The following is a 25,689-nucleotide window of genomic DNA, read 5'->3' on the forward strand; positions in this document are numbered from 1 at the left end:
AACCATTTAAACGGGACTCTAGAATCCAACTGAACATTGCATGCAAGTTCTTCGATTGTTTTTTCTTTGGCTTGGGGCTTGCAATGCTCGATTGCTGCCTTATGTATATCAATGTAATAGTCATCAGCAATTTGCAGTGCAAATGGATGAGGGGTGTAGGTGCAACTCTTACTGGTTGGATCCAGATTATAACAAATAAAATGCTAAATTTTCCCATGGAACAGACATGGAGAGCAGTATACAAAAATGGTAAGCAACACAAGGAGGCAAGCATGCGATGAAAACAGTGAATTTATTTTTTAAAAATAGTTAATATCACCTTTATATAGAATATATATCATTATAGAGCAAACAAGACATCCAACAGAAACACACATACATATATACAAACATAAGATTTGCAGCTGTACTGGTATAGAAATAGTTAAGTCCAAGACCACCGAGATTGTATATTTTAAAAAGCAGCTAGACTGTGCAAAAATGACACTGCATCCTATAACTTGATGTTGTGGAGCACTTGGTTGTCCAATTTCTGAACAGTTTCTTGAATGTAGTGTTATCACAATAAGAACACTAATTGTTTGTGTACCAGTCATGGCAGCTGCTGTTCATAGTGTTCCTTAAAGACAGGAAGGTATGACAGCCAATAAAATGACCTTCCTAGCAACATACAGAAAATTGAGAATCTAGTGAGAGATTTGATCACCTCTCATCTCCCTGAAAGTGCATTTATTATACCCTGTTGTCCTTATTAATACGCATTACAGACAGATGTGCCCCCCACCCGCCCCACCAAAAAAAAAAAAAAAAAGATTTAGGTGCAATGTAGGCTTCAGTATCTACAACAATAGACACATCCGAGACAGCACTGTTTCAGCATGCTAAAGTGCCTTGGGGTTTAGGAATCTAAGTGAGCAAGCTGTTTTTTGTACAAACTGCTGCATCAATATAATCTCATAACACAGGAACACTAATATCAATTTCAATGTCATTATACCAGACTCCTTATGCATAGTTTTAAAACCAGTAAACAAATCGTGTGAACATACAAACAACTCACTAGTTATTAGCTATATACTGCAAACAGCTATTGTAAACATAACTATGAATAGTGAATACCAATTTGTGTTTACATTCTTTCAAATACAGTTCATTTTATATTTAAATCAGCACCTAAAATTACTTGGATAATTGATTAATACATTGGTTAACAGTATTATTTCTTAGCATTGCACTACTTACTTCCAAGTCTACAGCGTGTGCTCTGGAAGGAAAGCCATCTCCACATTTCAGTGTTTGACACCACCACATGAACAATTGAACTCCATGTGCAATTAATTTGAGCACTTACAAAACAGTTTACAAATCTCTTTGCAGTTATAAAAATCTGTGTATGGCATGGGGGAAAAAAGTTTGCTGCAACAGCAGGGAAAAGATTTAATAGTAAGTGAGGACTTTACCAACTTTCTCCTGCACTGAAGGGGGAATAAAAATCTTTAAAAATGTCATAGTGCCCCTCCTTAGCCCTATAAAACACTCTCCCGGCTGCTGCTTAAGGAGGAGCTGTCTTGTCCTCCCTGTTGGAGGCGTTGATCTGATAGAACAGGTTGCCATGTCCTCAGGTCCAACAGGGCTTGGTTCAGCTTCTCCATCCACTCTGCACGGTCTTCCTTGGTGTCAGCAGAAAACCAGCTCCTGAAACAAGCCAGGGAACAGACATGTTTAACAGCAATCTTTGTCCATCATGTATAAGCCTAACTAGATAATAATTAAATACGTTCAGAATAATCCTTTACACAGTTGGACACATCCAACTGGATAAAAATAATAATAAATATACGGTCAAAACATTAATTTGTGGCATATTGGCCTTAATGCGACACTTTAAAAGCATCCATAACAAACAAGCTTTAATTTTTTTTTTTTTTTATAAATCAGCAAGTACAATCCAGTGTGTAAGATTATTCCCCCCAAAAAAATCAAAAAAGCAGCTCAGTCCTTACTTGAAGAAAACCGTGTTGTGAACTAGGCTGACCATCTTTTGGTTGTCCTCCTGTTGTGGTTTTGTTGTGATCAGCTCAAAAGTATTTGGTCTGGCACAAGAATCTCTTTTCACAGACTCCACCTCCTTGCTGGTGCAGTTGGTCAGATTAATGCACCCTATTGCCTCCTAGGTTCAAGAGAGACAGAAAAAGGTGTTCCTGTTAGAGACATTATTGCAACCGATAATGTCAAAAACCTACATTAATTTATAGCTATCATATCACATTTGGTAGTCTCTGAAGGGGTAGAACTCATGGCTTAATTCTCCAGCGAGGGCTAAAACACAAATAAAAGTGAAATATGGCAGGTAAAATGCAACGTTACTGTCCTCAGACCATTTAGTGTGAAATAGGAGTGATATGAAGTATACAGAAACATTACCTTGCTACCTTCATCATCAGGGTAATTCCAGTAGGAAATGCATTTCCCATTGAAAGAGAACCAGCGGCGGTGCCACACTCCAAATCCATGGACATCTTCGAACATGGTCTAAGAGAGATAGCAGAGTCAGAGCTGCATCCTTTTATTCAAAAAGGGAACAGCAGTTCACCAATTTACACCCCAGGAAACAAGAAAAATGGAGAAATGGAAACATTCCATAGCTTCTGGTAAGCAGATTACTTCGTACAGTTCCGCTCTAACTCCTGTCTCCAGTAAAACAGTAACCACCCTTCCAAGTCCCTATTCTCACCAGGAAGCCCTTGTGCTCAATGGTTGAGTGGATTTGGCATTCCAGACGCATGTGGATATTTCCTTCGAGTGGTGACAGAAACGGAACCTGAGAAGACAAAGTTACAGCTCACTGGAGAAGTATGACAGATTAACTAAAAAGGATACGCACTCACACAGACAAATACAAGCAAAAAGCAAAGGGATTTCCAAGAGACCAATTGCTGCAAATGCCATGCTCATAAAGGGGCAGACAGAACTATTCTTAAGCGACTACACTATAAGAGCAGAAATGATAGTAAAGACTGTTGACAAATTCGGCATTGAGAGATTTCCCATGCAATTTTCAGTTTAGTCTTAGTCCATAGCCCTAAGCTTAAAATAACTATCCATTTTATACCATATGAGGAGAACCAATTGAGCTTTAGCTGGACCAAATTAACGGGAGTCTAAACTTGATAAGGGCCAGATAAGGGAACTGGTAAAATTATGCATTTACAAAACATGTGGTATAAAAAGAATCCACAAGCTTGTTGATTTCTACAAAAATATCCTGCCAGAAATATGGAAGCCAGCTGTTATTCCTGTAACTATTTCAACACAAAATGCTGTGTGGGTTATCCTCTGCAAGCAAGAGGTTAGTATGCAAGGTCTAGAAACTGTAGTAACCTTTTCTGAAAACTCATATCCCAGCAGCTGCCTGACTTTTCCATCAAACTTTATCTTCATCAAGGACAGAGAGAGAACATGGAGGTTAGACCACCAGAAACATTCAGACCCTCACAACCATGACCCATTCTCAGCCACAAGATGGGGTTCTAGTCTTCAATCTTAATGATATAACCACTCTTATGCCAATGTGGTAAGACACCTGCTTGTACAATCAACATTTTGAAATGTATGCCATCCCTTTATCAGAGTTGTAGCCATACCCCAGAGCCAATGAAACCAAGCTTGTTGTATACACCCCGCTTCAGAGCAATGGGATTGAAATATAATTCCTATAGTTCTTTTTAATGGGTAGATTGTATTTGCAAGTATTACAACAGCCCCACAATAGTAGGGCACTGCAAACACAGATTTTACCTTATTGTATTTTTAGAGGGCGTGTGCAGTATTTACTGTAACTACGCAGTTCATTGAAAATAGTGGGGAAATTACTATTGAGAAATTATGGTGGCAGTTATTTCTGTGCAAGGTCTGTTTGTCAAAAAAAAAATTATAATGTTTAATATGTATAGTTAACACATGTATACTATACTATTATTGATATACATCTATTTGAATGGTTTTATTAATGTGTGTAATAAAACCAAATTTGTGAACACAAAAAAATACATAAAAATAAGAATTTCATGGGGCTCTACCTATATCTATGCTACAAATGTTAATTTTATTACCAACAAAACTGGAATAGCCCTACCTTATCCAGGGGGAACTTGTTTCTGCCTAGGGAGGCCAGTGTGATTTTGTGTGATCCCACTAATGAGAAGGTACTGGTCCGAACAGTGTTTGTCACCACAGGGATGTTGGCAGCTAGAGATTAAAGAGAGTGGTGAGATTCAAAGATAATCTTTTGTGACAGGATTAAAAAAAATAAAAAAAATAATAATAAACTGTTTAACCAGCAAAAGTCAACCTGTTTACAAGTCCTACAACACATATTTACCAATTACTCACACTTATAGCTAGGCTGCATTAATTTATAAATTACATGAAATCTGTAAAAATAAACCTGCTTCTGATTTGTCATTCTTGTCCCACCGCTGCAAGTTGCAAAAACAATGTCAATTTACCTGGTGAGTTATTACTGGATTTCTGTAATAAAGAAATGGTGAAGAAAAAAGTTTAAAAAAAAAAACACCACACAAATCAAGGATTATCAAAACCAATTAAAATCAACTTACAGTCATCGATGTGAGTAACTTCTTGGGAGTAACCTGGGGTGGGAAAAAACACACTCTCTTAAAGGTTGGAGGGATGTTAAAGTCAGATTTGTAAACTAGTGACAGATCCTACATAACTCCCCTATGGGGGTCACAGTAGAATATCACCTATCAAAGTTCACAAAACGAATGCAGCTTGGCAGCAAAGTGACCAATATGAAGCTCACCTTGGATTTTGAAGGTCGTCTTTTTTCAATCGTAAGGGAATGCCCCATCTTGGCCTGAAAGCCAAAAAAACAAAATTCAAAATGGTTGTGCAAGATCCAATTCCTCAATTAATCCTACTATATGATCAGTGGTGACGCCAATAAACAAAGCAATCTGCAGAGATCAAAATACCAAGAATACAATGCAATAAAAAAAAAATTCACACTTTTTACTCACCAGGCTGTAGACCTCTACATCAATTTCAAAGTTCGAGCGAATGTCTTGCCTGGATATTGGGGGGGCAGTAACAAGGTTGAAGGTTAGTGTGACCGGAATTTCAACCTAATATCAATTGCAATTTCAACAGGTTGGAAATAAAATGGTTGTAAATCCAACAGGTTGGAAATAGAATGGGCAGCTCATGCACCATAAGCCTGATTTCAAAAGGGATGAAGAGATGTTCTACATCATAGCTTGCACTATGAAATCATGCTTGATACAGTTCAACCATTTCCCTTATGTATTTTAGTAAACTGGTGAAAGGGATGCATTTCTACTCACAAAGTGATGGAGGTGGGAAAGGCAATGGTGTCACCCTTCTGTGCATCAACAGCTGTGGCCAGAGGGGTGGAGACTATGTTACTGGACCCATAACGGATCAGAACAAAGAAATAGTGGCTTGGCTTTCCTGTGCAAACAGGTGAAGAGTGAGGATCATTACAGATAAATCTGGTAGTGGACTGCTGGGGATTAAAAGTGTGTCACAAGCAACAAAAGCTTAAAAAAGGCTCATCACTTCCTTTTTCATTAAAGCTGCATACAAGGAAACAACTGTGTACACAAATATCACTTACATGGTTTATACTAAGAAAAGAACACACCACACACTTTACCCATTAATAAAATCCATATTATATATTTTTTGATTTCTACATGCAGTACCAGTCAGATGAGTTCTGTAGTTCAGAAAGTAATTTGGACCATCACAATTTTTCCAACTTGAAGTTTGGAATAAGTTGCGATAGATGCTACTGGTTGACAATCTGAACTGTAGCCAGCCATATGAAATGGCAATCTATAAATAAGCGCACCTGTCTTGGCGAGTGCAGAGCAGACAAACTCCACCTTCAGGGGCAAACGCAGGTTAGAGATGGAAAGGGTTCCCCTGCAGGGCTCCTTGGTGCTGGGCTCTGTCCCTTGCTGCTGCGAGCCCATGCCCTTCAGACGGCTCAGCTCAGACAGAAGGGACAGGCGCTTCTCCGCTGAGGAAAGAGAGGGAGGGCCAATTCATGAAACACCCGACATGTACAATGGTGTGCTGTCAGTTTCCAAGAGAAAACTCTTCAAAGTTCTACGTAGAATGTTATTGTACATTCCTGAGTTGAGACCTATCCATACTCAGCCAACATGCATACTAAAGATCTGCATACTACTATATCTACTGAAGACGTCAAAGGACTTCTCAGCTTCTTAGTACCAATGCATACATTTGGTGTAAAATTATAGATGCTGAAATCTGATAAGAACCCTATCATGAATACTCTTTGGAAAGAGTTGGTAGAAATAACTCAGGAGGTGCAAATTTGGTGCTATATTCTAGCACCAGGGTACCTCATAGCGCCAGCAACACTTTTTATTCCTTAGCAACCATAGATGATGATAGCTTCTCATTGAGTCTGGACTACTTACATGACCCACCCACACTAGAGAAGGTTCATGTCATGTGGGAAAGTGGTAGCAAACATGTCCCAGCACACTTAGTTATTAATTAAATCTTTGTTCAGCAAGTCAAAAACATATGTGGGCAATAGTAGACTTAACAGATAAGGCATTGTAAAAGAAAGTTGTTTTCGCAAGCCTCCTGATTTTACTACGAAAGTTAAGCTTACCTAGTTTAAATACACTGTCGATTTAAAAAAACAAAACAAAAAAAAAAAAAACACCACCACACACGCTCTGGTTAGATGCATATAAAAATCACAGATGTATATTAAACCCAGATCAGTTAAATCTAATCTATTAATAAAATTCAGTGTAGCTGAATTCATGAGCTATTGTTTTGTTAATATGTCGAATGTTTGGGCTACTGAGGTGTGCAGTCTTAGGTTTCTTAAAATAGCAATGTTGGTGTTAAGTGAATTCTATATACAAAATAAAACTACACACACAGCACTATTGTTTGTAATACTGTTCATCACTTTAATTCGATTGTAGCCCAGCAAAATACTATTCTGAATGGGCTAATGACAATTAACCTACATCTAAAATACCCTCCTTTTATGTACACTTGTTCACAAATTATTTGACTTCTAAGAACTAAAATATTACAGGCTGCTATGAGTCTTGCTATGGGATGAGAGAGATGTGGCAGAATTTCCTTAAAATATAAAACAGGTAAACATTGCAACAAATACAGGTGTGATTAGACATGGGGTACATTGTTAAATATTTACTGCAACAAACAACAACTCATTAAATGCTGGGGGGGTGTTGATAATTTACCACCAGCAGGAGCTCTAGTGCTTTAAAAAAAAAAAAAAAAAAAAAAAAAAAAACACACACCACACCTTCAAAACAGCTTAGCATCAGTTTTCAAAATGATTTGCACGCTGAACTCTGTCCCAGCAATCACACTTTTACAATTAGCATATTTTGCAATTACATATACAATACATGAACAGAAACTCACAGGACACCAGCAGCAGTTTCTCAGCTTCGGCCTCCTCCAGAGAGCCCTTCCCATGCTCCTCATCAGTGCAGCAGTTCAGGGCCTGGCTTGCCTGCTGGATGATGGTCTGAAGGGTGCCAATCTCTCCATTCAGCATCTACAAGGAGAAGGTAATTCAGAGTCATTGACACACATCAATGAAAGTAGAATAGTTTGGATAAGATTATTCTATTACCTTAATCTTCTCCTTCACATTCAAAGACCGACTGCCCAAGGCCCGTTCGACAGCCTTCCTCCGGTTCACAGGGGTCACGCTCCGGTACACAGCACTACGCCGCAAGGTTCGGTAGGCATCAATACTTTCATGTAAAGATAGTATAAACTCATTTTTAGCTGTGGTTTTAGACATTAAAATATAACAGCATAGTGACACCAAGACATGTTGCCCTCAAAACACAGGTATTTAAAAAAAAGAAAAAAACTTGGAAGCATGCATCTGTATACAGACCATATGCAAGTTTTATTGTCCATAAATTCTCCTACAAGAATATTTGCATCAGAAGTTACATCAGATTCAAGCAAGCATTTCTGGAGTGGACTTTCATTGGCCAAACTCAAGCACAGGCATGTAACTTACATGCAAGTACCGTCACTATCTAAAGTGTTGATTCAGAACCACCCCACACAGCGTAGCAATCTCCTTTCTAGATGGATTTTACCTGTACAGAGGTACAGTCTCCTCTGCTGGGTGGGCATCACCTTCTCCGCCGAGGTCCTGGAAGAATGGTATGGGTTCAGCAAGGTCATGCAGCACCAGCCTCTGATGGGTAGGGAGACAAACACATAGCAGCTTACGAGGAGCATTTGGTAGCATGGTTCTGATTTTCCACAGAATGAAATCTGGGAATTGATCCAGTTGTCAATCACAACAAGTTTGTCTCAATTTCTGTCCAACAATGTGGACGTTGAGTGCAATGTGATCAAGTAAACCTGGAATTTACTTTACACACAACCCCTCCAAACCTTAGTTGCTTTGGAATTTAGGATTGATACTGAAAATTAATGCCCTTCACATTGCTGATCAACACAGGGCTAATACATGAAAACTCAATGAACCACATCAGAAACTGCATTTATATCTCGTAAAAAAACTTAGTGTTTCACACAAATTGCTAATATAAAAAATACAATGTGTAGTTATCTGAAGGAGTGTGGGTGGTGCCACTTTAAATATTACCATTGGTGTGACTACAGCCGCCACAGATTTAGCAAGAGGAGAAAGAATGGAGGTAGGAATCGTTAGCTCATCCTTCTCGTCCACATTATTCCATTCTTCACTCTCCTTCATTGCTGTTACCATGCTCCCGACTTGCTCGGATATCACAATCTTCTCAGTTTCCAGACCTTCCTCCTTACTTTCTGGATGTGTTTCCATGCTGCCATCTTTACTCTCAAACTCCGGGACTTTGTTAATCTTCACCTCAACATCCTTATCCGTCAGCTCCACTTCTTCCTCGCTGTCATCCAACAGTCCCTCAAAAATCTGATCGATCACCTCAGAGCTGTTCATCTCCTCCTCCTCCTCCTGGGAAGATAATTCTGTTCCTGAAACTAAGCAGACAACCAGTTTGTTAGTCTTTTGCTCCATTGTTTTCTACAGTACAATTCTTCCCACAAATCTGACATGATGCCACAGTCTCTCCACCATCACCATCAAGCTCTGCACTCTGATCTCAGATACGGCTACAATCCACAGCAAAAGGTGTCTGCTCTAAAGGTTTCTTGCTCTATCCTGCAAACACCTACCTGTGTCAACTTCTTCCATCGCGCTCTCCTGCGAATCCAACTCAACACATGGCAAGTGTATAACCGTTTCTGGGGCGAAGGTCACTTTCTTGAGTGACCGAGATCCATTTTCAGTCAGTTCCTCTTTCGCTGCCTCACCTGCAGAGTCAACTTGTACAACATGTATACATTTAATAAAAGGGGACGGAAACAGAACATTTAAAACACCAACAGCGTGTCAATCTTCAATAAACGTCAATGGCTTTATTATACAAAGCATACTGACTAATCATAAAGCAGTTATCCAATACTTTGAATTAAACAGTACACCAGATTGAATGTAGTTCCATTTCAACCAGGCAATTTATGAGAAAGCATAAAAAAAGTGGTTAAATGGCTACATCTAAAGCAAATTTGACCAGCTGTATCAGTTGCGGCTTGCTGAAATCACATTTTTCCTAGTCTGCATCATTTAATATTTCAACTCCCGTAAGATGCTTTCCATCCTAGTTATTTTACCTCCATCTTCTGAAATTAAGAGACTTTCACTGGAAAACGAGCAGAGCTTCACCTCGATGGAGGACACCTCCACCTTGTCCACAGACAGGTTCAAGTGGTACTTGCTGCTGCTATCAAGAGTTTCCTTTTTTCCAACCTCAGATTCTTCAGTCTGCAAAAAGTTGATGTTAAAACACTACAGAACCACCTTTCCAAAATGTTACATAGCAAGTATTAATTTAATATCCTTAATTCAGCAAGTAGGTAGCATGTATATAAGGTTTATATTAGCTTAACCATGCAGATCTTGGTGCCATAAATCTGGACAATGCTTTGTAATGTTTCATTCTTGCAACAATTGTAAACATTTCAGCTGTTGATTTTTTAAATACATTCCATTGTCAGGAGGTTTTTCATCTTTTACAATTTTATTCCAGACACTTTTTTTCCTTCTACAGTATTGATGTGTATTGCAAAAATGCAACCAAAAGCTCATTTTGGGGTGAAACATAACTGTGTACAGTACAAGTGAAGAAAGTGTTCTCTCTGTGCAGAGGAATGTGTTATATTGTGTCCCCTTATGAAAGAAAAGATCGAGAGGAAAAGGTGCTTTGTTGAAATTGTTATTTTGGGGACAATTAACTTGCAGGCAAGGAATGGAAATCACTAAACCTTCCCTTCCTAAACAGACTCCCATTCAGTGTGAAACTTACTTCAGTGAGTGGATATAAGGGAATATTAGGCGGCCATTGGTTTCTCTTGATCCGTTTAATCATCCGAGTTACACCAGAGACAACCTGAAACAATCTCTTCTTAGCAACCCCAAAATCTTATGGGGACAACATTGTGCCCAACTCATTTGAAAAAAATTAATTCTTACATCATACAACATTTAACCTCCCCCCCACCACCAACAGCCCGATTTCCACAAATGCACTTCATCGCTACAAAATGGCATTTAAACATAATTGCGAAACGTGCAGCAGTTTCTTTTGCTGCAAAAAGTTGGAAATTGGTCAAATTCTTGGGGGAGGTGAACGACACCCTGAATCAGACAAGTCAACAAGCAATTAGGCACTTCCAGTTGTGGCGAATTGCTTTAGCATTCGTTTAAATAAAGTGCACGTCTTGAATGTTGCTCCTGTACACGTACTCAATTAATCTAGAGGTGCTGCATTTTAACGTGTGTAGGGGTGCAGTGTTAATTTAGTTTGACAGTTTATTAAAGTTAGTTGGGATGTTACTTTATGAACATACACTTGCCTATTGCTTTTCCTTTACTTATTCAGTTCATATCACATGTTCATGCACGTGTGTCATGACAAGTAAATAGCTATTTGTTTATTGATAGATTCATATTGTGTCTGGTGGCTCGCTCAGGCTTAGAGAACACTTCACTTGTTTCCCAAGGGGTGCTCTTAGCCAGAGACTACTGTACTGTAGCACCCACTTATTTCCCCCGCCAATTAAATAGTGACATCAATTATTTTGCCCATATTCTCAAAGCTTACCCCAATAGTCTCCCTGAAGCCAGACCCGGCACCATTCTTTCTGAGCCAGAGATTTTCTTTGTTAGGCTGCATCCTCACCAAAGAAAGCTCCTCTTCCCGCTCCTGGACAGATAGGCAGACGGTGTGAATGTGTTGTAACTATAATATTTTTCAAAAAAATAGTCTTGCAAAAAAACAGGAAAACTTCCAATGAAGTCTCATAGTACTCTCATATTGACAGAGCAGTTTAGAAAAAATAAACATTAATTAAATGTTGTTTTTATTGATGTTTTGTTTGTGACAAGTCGTTTTGAAATTTCCAACTTGGAGTTGTCATTTCTTTCTGGTTAGTAGTACGAGACAATGGCTACCAGTAAAAAAAAAAAAAAGTCTAAAGTTTTGCTTTATAGCAGTGGTCTCCAACCCTAGTCCTGGAGAGCTACTGTGGTTGCTTATCTTTAGCCACTGATTATGTAGAGACATATAAAACCTCCTGAATAGGGGCTCTCCAGAACCAGGGTTTGAGACCCCTGCTTTATAGTGACATTAATAGATGCACTTGGGTATATGCAGCTTTTGTCCTATAAAAATACACTTAATATTATTTATACAGAGACATGATTTGTGCATCTGACCTTGCGGAGGAGGCTAGCCATGGACAGGCTGGGAGTAGTGTCATTGAGCAGTCTCTCTTGGATTGCACGGGTCGAGGAGGAGAGCGAACGGGGCCTGTGGGACACAGGTGAAGGATCCCCCCCCTGCCTCGGATACGACTCAAACTTCTCAAGCACCAAACGAAATGCATTGCTATCTAAAGGACAGAAGACAAAATAGCAATACTTAGGTCTACCCTGAAACGTTCACAAATCATTCAAAGTTTACATATATACTCTGATAAGACATGCAAGGAGACACACTGGTCCAACCCCTTTCAATAGAAGAGCTGACCTGTCATACTATGTCTGAGCTGGAGTTCAGAATCCTCATTTCCCTCCTCATCAGGGACATCTTGAACATCCTCACAATCCTTACATTCAAAAGAGAAACACACTGAATGACCAAGCAGACAGCACATCACATAACAGAAGTGAGAAAACACTGGTTAAGGGTACTACCATTTAAGATTTAAAATAAAAAAAAAAAAGTTCAAAATAGCACTTTTAAAATAAAGTCTACTAGTTCTAGTTAAATCCATAGCAAGCCAGGTGTTTAAAAATAAATGTTTCAGACAAGTTTATTCCAGGTCTTAGTACCAGACTCTCACATCATATGTTCCTAGTGTGAAGACGTCACTTACTCCATGTTTGGAGGGAGTCTCCAGCACTGGTTGCATCACACTTTCCACCAGGAGTTCCTTTCCAGCGCTACACTTTTTTGATGGGATGCTAAAGTCATCCTCCCATGAGCCAATAGCAGAGGCCAGGTCAGCCAGCCGGCCTGTTCGTCCCTTGGAGACTCCAGGCTTAGAAGCCAACTTCACCTGCAGTGCCAAGGGGGTGTGACTCGAGGAGTATACAGGGGAGGGGTAATCTGCATAATCATGATCATCATCTGAAACAAACAGAACAATTGAGCTCTGAAAGGAATAATCCAGACAGTCATCTGTGATTGAGAAGGTTTGACAATTTCCAATTCTTGCCGCTGCATTGACCTAAGTAGGGTACTGAAAGTTTCCATCATGCATTTAGTTTTGCCAATAGGGCACAATACTCCCAGCAAGCCACCACCAGGTAGTACTTTAAGGGTACCCATGTTTGCACAAACAGCTTCACTTCTAGGAGTTAAGAGCACAATTGAAGCTGGTACAGATGTATCCCTATTTACCATAAGCTTATTCACTTCCAGTTTTCCTCGAGGAAACCCTTTGTTGCCTTCTCGCTGGGTTATTGGTTTGTTGGCAATGGTTTTGCAAGCTGTTCCAGAAAACAGCCAGTGGCTGAAAACATCAGTTACCTTGAGAGTCCCACTGCCTGCGCCGAGTGGCCAGTGTGTTAATGCGTGTCTTGACAGAGGTTAAGGCCGGGGTGTCTGGTTTCACTTCCATCTCTGCAAAGCGGCGACAGGACTTGGAGGGTGACAGAATCTCCTTGGGGCTCAGGTTCTCATCTCCCAAAACTTCATAACAGCACCTCTTTGAGGAGTCTTGAGATACTGCATCAGGGAAACAGAGAACATACAGAACAACAGTCTGAAATACAGCAGTAGTATTTCCAGTATGTCCTTTAGAAGGACCCCCAATAGATAACAGTAGGAATTTCATAACACATCTGGCAAGATAATCTCACAGGAAAAATAAGTAATGCATCTATTTTACAACTTACCTAGCTTAAATTATATGCAACAATATGGAATATTAATTTTATCTATTACCCAACTCTGCATTAGTATTAGTCATAACATTAATCAATTGCTGACCACAGATATACTGACATTGTCAGAGACAAACTGCTAAACTACTACAGATATCTGTAACTCACCAGAGTGCACCTCCTCATTGTCCCCACTCTCTGACAGCGGCTCTCTCAGTCTCTTCTTTGGCTGCCGGATCATTCCCATCTTCTCTTGTCCAATTTGCTCTGCCTTCTTGTCTAAAGCCAACTGTCTGGCATGTGTGCGCTCCACAATTTGCTGGAAGAAAAGATGCATGTGTTACTTGTACATTTCTGGATTGGTGAACTTGCATTTGAAATAGGGTCTATGCATTCACCCTCTATGAAAAACCCTTGCAATCAAATATGTGTTGGTCTGAACTAGTGGTCTTAAATACTTGGCCATCCAGTCAAAATGTAATATTTCTTACATTGGCTAAGTCACTTTGACACATCACATAAATATTGGGGGTTCACTATTATTCTAACATCACTGACATCAGTGTAACAAATACATAATTATGAGGCACTGTACTCTGTGTAGACTGCATTTGGGATCCTCTTAGACTAATAAAGTAGCACCCTGCTTTACAACCGTATTTGTATTTTTAAATAACAAAACATGCCCAAGCAATACGAAGCATGATTGTTTCCACCTGTTCTAATATGAAGTTTTGTGGAATGTAGGACAGCTGAAACCGCAGATATGAAGAGGCAACAGGAAAACTCGTAAAACGTGATAGTGCGAAATACCAAAGGGGAGGGTACAAAAATTCAAATCTTTTATCACACGTTTTTATATTTTTTTTTTTTTTTTTTTTAAAGTTAGTGTGGAGAACTTGCCCCCAGTTACAACAGGCAAAGTAACTAACTTCATATACGGTACAGTACGTGTATGCTACCCAAGCAGTAAACGTGTTTGTTTTATCTTCATGACACTACATTTTAGAGCATTACCTAGTTTAATTGTAATTAATAAAACTGCCCGTCTTAATTAACAAATTAAATTAACCAGCATTTAAAAATAAGAAATACCGTTGTCAGTAAAAAAAAAAAAAAAGCAATTTTCTTTCACGAAAGAATATAATATAATATAAAGAATCGATTTTGACAAATAAATTCAGCACTTAAACCTCAAAAAATTCACATAGAATACATTGTTTAGAACTAACTCCGGTAACTAAAGTAAGCCGCAAACATTTGAAAACAGCAAACAAAAATGTCTTACCTCAGCAAAGGGGTCCATTGCAGTGCGAAAAAAAAATCAGTTTTCGTAATTAGATTATGTTCTAAATAAACCAACACTGATCTAATCCTCCGTTTAGCGTCTGTTTATTATTTTAGTGTTTACTTCTTAAGAGTTCCTCTATTTTATTTAATAACTAAACATTTACGGTATTAAACCTCCCTACCAAACACCACTACTCTCTCCTCTATCTAACCAAACTCCTTTCTGGAGATTTTAAATTCTGCGCGTCTTCCCCGCGCATGCGCGAACCTACTCGTGCGCCGCGGACAAATCGCCACTTGGACCACGAGGGTTACGCGCACGCTGAAATGTTTTTCTTGTACCCGTTCCAACCTGCAGGCTAGTATTCGTTTTAAAAACGGCAGACAATGACTATTCGTTCTGTATTATTTGTTCATAATTATTGGAGGTTTGTACTGCCCTGTTCTGTTTTATAACAAATAGATTAACAACACACTACTGGTCTGGTTTTAAAAATTATTTTTATACACCTGCCTAAATCCTCAAAAAACACTTATGAAAAAAAAACAAAAAATCAGCCGACTTAAAAACAATGCAGCTGCAAACATTTGAAATTAATCACCATCATGTTTAAAACAGCACTTCTCACCCAATGTGAATTGGTTAAGTGAATAGTGGAATGGTTAGCTCTAAACTGTGCTTGTGTATCTGCACAGGTTGGAACACTTGATAGACAATGAGACTGCTCCCTCTACCTTGCCATATGTTTTGTTCACAGCTGAGAAGTGGCAAATATTCAATGTGCAAGTAAGCTTGAATCCTGAATCAAACATCTCTCTCTGGGTGACCAAGTGGCCTATGAGGCATTGTGGACTAGTGGTTAGAGCAGAGCCAAGAGGCAGCATAGAACTGGGAAATAAAGTGGTGCTATGTTTGTTAATTGGATCCAACAATATTGTGTATCAATAGCACCAGGATTCAACCTCTGAAATGTAGATGAAAAGTAACATCTGAATATTTCCATGACATGCTCTATAAAGCTAGTGTGTTTGGACAGTGCATCTCAGACATTGCAAATCACTTTACTGACAAATTAGTGAGATTTCAAGGTATCATATACCCAGAGATACATTACTTGCAAGAGGAGTAACATCTAGTTCTGGGGTGGGCAATAACACTTACAGCGCAGATCTTTGATCCAACAAAGGGCCCTTATATTGAATCAACTAAACAGGTCTTAAAGCACTTATTTAAAAATACCTGGAGAGGAACAGCATAACCCTGTTCAAATTGGCACCATATCAAACAGGGTAGTGCAGTGCTGGGTCCTCTGCTCATCTAGACAAAAATAAGCATCAAGGCAGTAATGGGCCTTCTCAGTCACACCTAAAGCTGATGTTTTCATATGTTCCAAAACAGAAAAAAAATAAATGGGAAGAATGTCAACATTACTGTGGACCCAATTAATCTTTGGGTATAGGAAAAAAAAAAAAAAAAAAAATTTAGAATGCAATTACACACATTATACAATGCTTTTTTCAGGCATGTGCTGTGCTTGGAGCTCTGACTGTGTTAAAGTCTCAGTTTTACTCAAACCAGGAATGTATAATTGAGTTCAAAACATGTAAGGCAGCATGTTGATGTTTCTCTGCTAGAAAACAGGAAACAAACAGCACAAGCATGTTACAATGTTGTTAGGAGTAGGATTGTTTAAACCATATCTCCCCCCCCAAAAACAGAATGATTTTGTGCAGTGGTGTGTCCTGGACTAGTAATCATAGTAAGTTTAAACCAAATACAGTGCACCGAGACTGTTAGTTATACACACACTCAAAACACTTGTAGAATCAGTATTTTATTGTTTATTTCACTGCATTCTAAAAAAAGGTGTGGGAACCTTCCATTTCCCACAATTGTGCACCACTGTTCATTAACTCCAGACAAACATTTCAGCAAATTTATTATTACAAAATTAATATCTAGTCAAATACTCTAGGTACATACGAAAAAAAAAAAAGTGCTCTATTGAAAATATCCCAAGACAGTCCAACAGTCAGGTAATCTTCATAAATTTTTATCCCCGGCCTCTGGTGTGCCTGGAACCAGAAAGTAGGAAACAATCCTTCGGATTACAAGGTTTACAAATTCCAAAACATTCTGAAATTCAGGTTTCAGGAGACATGACACATCCTATTTGATCCTGTAATTAAATGTATCCCCTAATGTTAAACTACTTTGATTTATTTAAAAAAGTTATTTTACCACAGACTCAAAACTACTTTCCCTCAGCACAGCTCAGGAGACGTGAAGGTTAGTGGGCATTGTCTGATCCCACAACCAAGCTAATTGCTACTGCCCCCCTCCTCCTATGTACTGGGAAAAGTGTGGAGCAGCTTCTGCTGGATTTCCCTGGTTGAGGTGAAAAAGGGAACAGGATGTAAAAAGAGCAAGACAAGGGCATTCCCAGTTCAGACTGGAACTTCCAGCACACAGCAGAATGCCACTGTACAAGTACCCACTCCCAATTCATCTTGAAAAGAGCATAGCAATCCAGAAAATTCCAAGATCAGTTTACAGAACTGGTCCAGAATCATATTACACACCAACATTTGTTCAGTTACCTTTGAGGGAGGAAGGTGTTAAAATGAAGAAAAATTCCCCACCTAATCATTGATAGTAAAATGTATAACTATCAATGCAGTTATGGGACACATTAATCTTTTGCAAGCATTTAAATATTGATAAAAGGGATATTAAAAAAAAAAAAAGTTACCAGGGGGTAAAACAGGCAAATGCCCAATCAAATCATTCTACAGTCCCAGTTGCAGTAAACTCCTAAACCAAGCGCTCACTTTTATGGTACATCATGCTGCTGTCACTCTCGCCTCAGGTCAAGCTGGAGTGCATTTCTTGCTCCTCTTGTCCAAACCCAGAATCTGTCTGCAGAGAAGAAAAAGGGAAAACTTGGGATATCAGGGGTGGCGTAATTCACTCCTCCTGCACTCAGGCAGAATATCCAAGAGTACCCAATCTGTATCCTCAGCTCCCCCCCCCCCCCCCCCCACCCTTATTGTAAGATAACAAAAAGGAATATAACCTCCCCACACACTTACAAACCTAGAGAATCAGACAAGGGTGCTAGGCGAACAACGTGCTCTCCCTGAACAGAATCTCATTCAGGGTAACGAGCTTACCTCCGCCACAGCTTCTTTGGGACTAGGTGGCCACAGGTTTCTCTTTATCCGTTTTGTCACCCGCTTTGCCCGTGGCAGAACCTGAAAACAAGCCGTTTGAATTATTTCTCCAACCCGTCAGGGGCACCAAGTGAAATTTTAAACAAGATTCCAATGTTTTTCCCGCCAACATCCCTGCCCTACTCCAGCAATGTGTTGTACTGCGTCGGTACCCAGTAGCAGCTACTTACCCAAGAAGTCTTCCAAAAGCCAGACCCAGCTCCATTCTCTTGAAGCCAGAGATTGTCCTTTTTGTAATGTGCTCTCAGCAAGGACAGCTCCTCCCCCCGCTCCTGGACAGAGACAACCTGAAGTTAACTTACATCTTGGTTCCACATGAAATCAAAAACATAAGTTCAACCACTACTGGTTATAAGGCTGGTCAATTCTTTAGGGTTCACACTATATTAAAGTTATTTAAATAAGCCACCCTCCACACCAGGTGTGCTGGACTAGTACACCGTTACTCAACAGCCCCATAACCTCCTTCAACTGTTTGAGCAGTGCAATACAGGGAGCACGCGATTGATTTCCGTTTCTGACCTTGCGAAGGAGGCCCTCCTTGAATGTGCTGGGAAAGGTGTTGTTGAGTAGTTTCTCCTGGATTGCCCGGGTTGAGGTGAAAATGGAACAGGGTCTAAAGGAGCAAGACGAGGGCGTACCCAGTTCAGACCGGACCTCGAATTTCTCCAGCACAGAGCGGAATGAAAAGTAGCCTGAAGGACAGAATGCCATTAAGAATCGTTTTGGGCAGCAGTTGTCCCAGCTGGGATGGTATGCCGCAATCAAAACACCAAGATAACAGAATACACTGCAATTGACTGAACAGATATTGATCTTTCCTCTCCTGGAGGCTCAGGGAGGAAAATTAATTGGGGAGAGCCCCACTATACTTGTCATCACTACTGGTACTAATGCCTAGCCCTTGTGTTTAGCTTAGGTTCAGTAAGAATTTTAAGTCAGACAGTCAGATTAATTATGGAGAAATTTGCTTTTCAAATTATAAATCTTTCCAGCTGCAGCCATCTCCTCTGCACAAAGAGGCATAACAAAAGAGATTGAAACCTGGATTTAGATCAACATTCACTCTGGCAGGGAAAAACACTTTCAATAGAAGGCATCACCTGCCACTACAGGTCTGAGTTCCACTGCACAGTCAGCTGGAACTTCTCCAGCATCCTACAAACAGAGAAAACACACTGAAACCAGAACCCACAAAGTAGCAGAAAACTAGTGTTGAACAACCCAGAAGTAATAAGTTCTAATTGTACCATGTGTCCCTGTTATTATACTATACAACTTAACGTTGCAGAATTTATTAGGAATTGAGCTTATGAAAGCGAAACGATATACCCCACACATTCAGACTTGGACCTGCCAACTCTGCAAGGCTATGCAGATGTGTGGTGGTATGATGCGAACAAAGACTACTAAAGTCTTTCTGCTTGAAAGCCAGATTGAAACCAACCAGTCATTTGTCAGGAGGGCCTCACCTCACCCCTTTCATGCTTGGAGGGCGTCTCCAGCATTCTCTCCACCAACCGGCCCGTTCCACCAATGCACTCCGCTGATGGGGTGCTGAAGATCAGTTCTTGGGCCGATTCCAGGTCAGCCTGCCAGTCCTGGGAGACAGCAGGTATAGAACCAGACGTCACATGCTGGGCCAAAGGGGTCGAGCACTGTACAGGGTGGGGGCATTCTGCATCATTACTGTCATCTGAAACAGGAGAATAGATTTAACACCCACAGCAAAGAATCTCTCATAAGCATCCAACATGTCTATTGTTATTCTCCTATAGGGAGAGAATACTACAAAAAAAAAACAAAAAAAAAAACACTATACCGTCAAGCACTAATCTGCAACTGCTTCACTGGTCAACTAGGTTGTTAAAACCCACACCCTCCTTATCTACAGGAGACCACACATTTAAGACAATATCCAGGACCAAATCCACACTTAATCCACCGTACTCCACAGCACAGAGAAATTACAGGGAACACTAAACTGTTGTTCCACGTACCTTTCAAGTCACACTGCTTCTGCCTCCGAGTGACTATCTGGAGGACACGTTTTATGACAGAGGGGATAACCGGGGTGTCTGGTTTCACTCTCTTTTTGTGGAGGCAGGGTTTGGGTTGAGGCTTAATCTGCTCACCAACTTTGAAGTTCTGGTTCTCATCCTCCTTTACTTCAAAACACCTCTTTGAAGAGCCCCCCAACTCTGCAACAGCAACACAAGAGGCAATGCAAGAGCAGAGTGGAGGTGGGATGGTCTAGCAACACAGCAGCTGCCTGATAAATCACGTAAATGCTGTATGTTACTCACCGAACAGTGCCTCGTTCAGAACGTCATCCTCACTGTCAGACTGAGATACTCTTGGTCTCTTCCGTGGATGCTTAGCTTTCAGCTCAATACACTGCTCAGTCATCCTGTCTAAAGTCAACTGAGGTGTACACAAGTAATATTTTTTCTTCAAAACCTCTTCATACATGCTAGGAAACATTTGTCCCAGCACTACCCTTTTACATATTTCTTGTTAAAGCCCATCTGTTGCCTTATCACTGTTCTACTCCCATTTAAATAGACATTTACATTATTGTCCTGGCACTCTATATGTAATTTACAATTGATGGCTTGACAGAATAAAACGATCCAATCAATTCTTTTTTTTTCTTCTTTTTAAAAACAGGTCAATTAGGCTACTTCTTGCATAAATGTATCTAGAACACTGGATTATAAAAAGGTACAAGTTACAATGTATAAGTATATAAAATGTTTCGTCTATTGCTTCCACCGCTGTATACCAGAGGAATGCACTCGCTCGAGAAGCTTACACTTCTAAAATACGGGTTATGACAGTAGAGTTCATTTTCAGTTTGTACACCGTCTAGATCCTTCTCAATTGCATCCAAGCAAAGCATAACGTGAAACACCATCTAGCCTAACCGATTGTTCAATATAACAAAGCGTGTCCCCATATGCTTTGCAGTCACAACAAAATGTTGCCTATGTAGTACAGGGCAATTCGGTTATTTTTTTATAGTATAACACGTATGGATTGTTTAAGCAAAAAAAGAAAAGCTCGATTTTTAAAAATAAAGCCCGCAGGTGCATTACAAATTACATCTAAATTTAGCTTTAGAACCAAACCGTTTACATGAAGCCTCAAAATTCAGACTTCATTAACTGTTTATTTTACTTTCCTCTCCTGGTAACCAAGCATAAATTAATACGCCGGTAACTAAAATTCATTGCAAAAGGAATACGTTATTACTTAAACAAAATACAACGACGTGCAAAAATCATTCAGCGTGAATAAATACGTTACTTACAATACTGAATTCTGCAGAAATATTTAAGACGCTGGTTTCATATTCCTCTAACATACTCCATCGACCAGCACCATCCCTGCAAAAAAAAAACCGCTGTTTAAAAGCGACCTCGCTGGCAGATGACTCCAACTCTGGTTTCAAACCTGCTAATCATTTTACAATCAGCTCAGTGGAGGCACACAGCTGCAACCTACCAATTAACATCACAAGGTGTCAAATAGTTGATTTTGACAAAGTACCAGTAAGTATTTAATCTAAAAGAGCTTCATTCCATCATAAATGCCAAAGATTAAAGAATAAAAGTGTTGGTTTTAAACAAAAATATCATTGATGTCTACGTGCATCCATATTCAAACTGCATGTATATATAGTTCGATCTTATTCATAGTCCAGTTTGTTTATAATAGCTTAACATAGTTTGTACATATTAGTTGTAGGAACACTTTAAGCTACTTACCACTGCAGAATAATGCCAAAAAAAAAAAAAAAAGTTCCTGCTACCATTTCCCAGCCGTTGTTGAATAATCAAGATTTATTGTAAATAGGGAAGCAAAATATAAATTAAATAAGTGGATTACTTTAAAATAAAAAAGCATTACATGTACAGATGATACTATGTCTGTGATATCATTGTAGGGCAGATTCACTGTAGCTGTTGTTCTCTTTTAGGGAATGGCCACACAAAGTGAAACGTCTGCCACAAATATTCTACAAGTTGTTTAAATTGATTGCAGCTGGTAGTGGAGACCTGCAGCAATGCTGTTCTCCAGAATGTCCCAAAGAGAAGCATCAGTATTTTGTAGCATCATTATGTATAGAACTACAGTAAACAAAAGTATTAGTATCTTATAATATAAAACTATATACTGTATATACAAGCTCATTAAGGTGTGTAGGCTGTTGTTTGTCTCCTGAATAAATTACCCATCAATGTTTTCCTAAGGATGTTTTTGTAACATTTATGCATTCACATAACCCTGTATTAGGAGGATAGAGGTGAAAGTAATACATATGCTATTACATTGGATTTCTTTACTCTGTTATTTCAACTTCCCTATATGACTAGAGCAGACCAAAGTTTGGAGTAGAGTGGAAACTCTATATCTCCACTCTATGTATTTATTTTAACTTGGTGGGATACTCTGTTTTGCATACAGGTAACTGTGGTGAACGAACCCCACTATATATCCATGCATGTAAACAGCAAATTACTTAAACAAGTATGATTCCCTGCATTATTTTAAATACCAAAACCAATGTTATAAAAGTGTTTTCAATGTGGGGCTCATGCAAGAAAACCTAATTCTGTAAATGTAATAACTGCAGTGAATTGCTGCGCATCTTTTCTAGAAAGCGTAATAGGAATATCAAGATTGTATACATCCAGATGTATTTTAATTATAATTACTGGCAATGACTTTTATACAAAAGGGTCATGGGACAGCCATGTCAGTTCAAAGGGAGTCCCAGCTAGTAAAAACCACTCGTAATGACGATACTGTGAGTGTGGAGCCATGTCCCTGAGACTTGCCTGGTTTTATCCTGGAGTGAGATTTTAAATAATGCTGTGTGTTATGAGTAAAGAATGTATAGTATAACAAAGCTCTCAGGAACACAGAATCAATACTTCATTTTATCTGGTCATGTGGGGCACCATTTTGATCTTTTAAAGAAGTCAACAGCTGTGTAAAACAGATTCAGTGAATACACCGTGTAACAATTGTTTTTTTTTTTTTTGTTCCTGGGTAGTAAGTGTTATTTCCTAATTGCTTATGCCTCAAAAGTATAGAAAATGGCTATTATTCCCCACAAACTTTGCTTTTGTGACCAGGACAGTGATATTTCAAAATATCACTATTTCCAATGGGAAAACGGGCAAATGTGTGTCTTTTCGTTCACATAAAGTCAGAAAAAAACAACATATGAATCCAAATTAACATGTATTTATACTAAAGTAATACAAAAATGACTACAAAAGATTTAGAAGTGAGTAGTTTTTCGAGATTTATGATTATACTGTAAATACAGTAAAATCGTAAATCTCGAAAAACTACTCACTTCTAAATCTTTTGTATATTTTTATATCCCGTCAATTATAGCTAAAGAAGCTGGCTATTTAGCTATCTATTACTAATATATATAATATATATATATTAGTATATATATATATATATAATCTATAAACATATTATTGTAAATTTATTAATAAGTAAATTCTTATTTGTTTCTTTAATTCCAATGTTTGCCGCCATAAATTCAGAATTATTTTACATTGTATTATTTATAACTTTTTTGGGAACAAAATTACAACAATTATGTCTCGCTTACCATCTCCGCACAGTGTGTGCGTGCCTTCTCATTCCTGGCAGTGTCGTACACTGAAATGGTCAGCTCGCTTACAATCTCCTCCTGATTGCATTGCAAAAGGATTTCGTGTACCTACAGCAGAAAGGATCACATTCGTTCACCAAGTTAACTGACCTGCTGCTTCCACAGTAAATGACCAGGGATATAAATGTGGTGTGACCACAGAACAACCCTGACTTAACTGTCTTTTGTTTTTCACAGCCTTGTCTTTTTTTCTCCTTCTCATTTGCTTTCTGGACAAGCAGTAATATACTAAGTGGAGGTTATGGTACTCCCATCAGTTTGGGAGGGTTGGAAAAGTCATACGAGAGTCATTAACAATATGCAAAGTGTTACTGCAAAATTAGAAAGAAAAACATTATAGTACCTTTGCTGTGCCCCTTGTTGTCTGTATTGCAGAAGCATTTCATGGGTCATCATAGGCAATAGATTTATCAAAAATAAGCATTCTGAAAAAACTTAAACCAGCACACAAATGAGGATACGCTGCATTTAGGATTTTTTTTGTTATTCTCTAGCCCGGCCACTACCCCTTGCATTAAGGGCACTGCCTTTTCTTCATCACTTTACAAGGACTTCGAAACTGCTGTCATGCAGCACACGAATTAAACTTAATTACAGCCACTATCTTTGATAGTACTCATATTACTTTCATCATTTTAACCTAATTACAAGGCTCTCTGACAATGCTTTTGCACATATAGTAAGGATGATGTATTTTTCACAATCTCAGCTTCTGTGCCTGAACACTGGCTCTGATTGTAAAGATGCTCTACAATCTACCTTCATCTGAGGCTGTTTGCAGCTTATACACAGTTTCCACAGATACATGCGATCCAAGAAGTACATTTCCACTGGCCTCATAATATTGGTTTAAATGTAATTGATTCACAAAATATTGTTAATAGACTAAACTGAGGTATGTTTGACAGGTATACATATGTGGTATAATGAACCAATGAGCTATTTGTTAACTTACGTCTCAGACAGGCTCTCCTCCAGCTCTTGAAGCTGCTGGTCTGCCTGCTCTATGCTCACATTCTCTGCACTCTCCCCCAGAGCGGCTTCTCTTTCCTGCAACCCCTCCATCATTCACCACCCAATAACTGAAGAAACAGGAAAGACACAGCGTTAAGTACCGCTCACTCGGATCACAGATGAAACCTGCTCTGCAGCATTCAGCTCAGAGGGAGCGGAACTGAGTAAAGTGGGTTATTTCACTGTGCTGCTCTGAGCGGCTCCATTAATTAAAGCACCCAGTCTCTCACTGCCTGCTATTTGTCTTCCCATGCAGAGTTTCTCTATTTTATTTGTACTTTATTTTAAAATATGCAACGGCACAGTAATTCATCAGCCACATATTTACATAAATAGACAGATAGATAGATAGATAGATAGATAGAATTTCCATCTAAACAGGTGAGTGGTATAAAGCCAGTGCAAACACACACAAAAAGGTAGTGGACAACTGAATAAATCGTTGGCACTAAGATGTCAATGCACTTTAACAAAATGTAAATTTCACTTCAATTAGCTATTTTTGCATAATACAATACAAAAATAAAAATACTTTCTGTATGGAAACGAAATTTCAAAAGCAGTAAAAGAAAATATTTAGGTTACCTAATTAAATTAAATGTTTATATTGAATTGTGTAATATAAAATTAAGTCAGAAATGCCACCATCTTTGCAAAGTTATAAAACACGTTTTATAAAATACAGGTTAAAAAATACAGTGTTATTAAAACCTAATTCAAAATTTTTTAAATATAGTAAATTTACCGATTCCAGTGTCTGTAAACAGCTCCCTCTCCTGCTGCTGTGGATGTTTACACATGGCTCAAAGCAAGTTAAAAAGAAAAAAAGTAAATAAATGATATAGAGAAAAAGTAGAAGTCAATATTGGATTTCAAACAATGGAAAGGTGGA

The 25,689-nt window shown here is 38.9% G+C and overlaps 2 protein-coding genes across 2 annotated transcripts; both read right to left on the minus strand.

Annotated features, from left to right (window-relative positions):
• Window positions 1-353: 353 nt before the first annotated feature.
• On the minus strand, window positions 354-13,741 carry LOC121325312 (anillin-like). The gene is made up of 24 exons (XM_041267744.1): window positions 13,724-13,741; window positions 13,568-13,571; window positions 13,200-13,397; window positions 12,544-12,797; window positions 12,195-12,273; window positions 11,882-12,057; window positions 9,778-9,928; window positions 9,280-9,417; window positions 8,711-9,078; window positions 8,193-8,293; window positions 7,709-7,832; window positions 7,495-7,630; window positions 5,897-6,067; window positions 5,367-5,493; window positions 5,043-5,091; window positions 4,826-4,879; window positions 4,620-4,652; window positions 4,509-4,530; window positions 4,136-4,248; window positions 3,382-3,435; window positions 2,735-2,821; window positions 2,425-2,532; window positions 2,004-2,170; window positions 354-1,695 (listed from the first exon to the last, which is right to left on the minus strand). The coding sequence occupies exons 1-24, from the start codon at window positions 13,739-13,741 to the stop codon at window positions 1,527-1,529; spliced, it is 2,901 nt and encodes a 966-aa protein (XP_041123678.1). The 3' UTR covers window positions 354-1,526.
• Window positions 13,742-16,737: 2,996 nt separating this feature from the next.
• Window positions 16,738-23,943, minus strand: LOC121325106. The gene is made up of 11 exons (XM_041267392.1): window positions 23,721-23,943; window positions 21,393-21,468; window positions 20,386-20,503; window positions 20,080-20,280; window positions 19,552-19,775; window positions 19,183-19,237; window positions 18,602-18,774; window positions 18,250-18,351; window positions 18,020-18,100; window positions 17,678-17,765; window positions 16,738-16,921 (listed from the first exon to the last, which is right to left on the minus strand). The coding sequence occupies exons 1-10, from the start codon at window positions 23,750-23,752 to the stop codon at window positions 17,712-17,714; spliced, it is 1,116 nt and encodes a 371-aa protein (XP_041123326.1). The 5' UTR covers window positions 23,753-23,943; the 3' UTR covers window positions 16,738-16,921; window positions 17,678-17,711.
• Window positions 23,944-25,689: the final 1,746 nt, after the last annotated feature.

The sequence above is a fragment of the Polyodon spathula genome, chromosome 13, assembly GCF_017654505.1.
Source record: "Polyodon spathula isolate WHYD16114869_AA chromosome 13, ASM1765450v1, whole genome shotgun sequence".
NCBI classification, from domain to species: Eukaryota; Metazoa; Chordata; class Actinopteri; order Acipenseriformes; family Polyodontidae; genus Polyodon; species Polyodon spathula.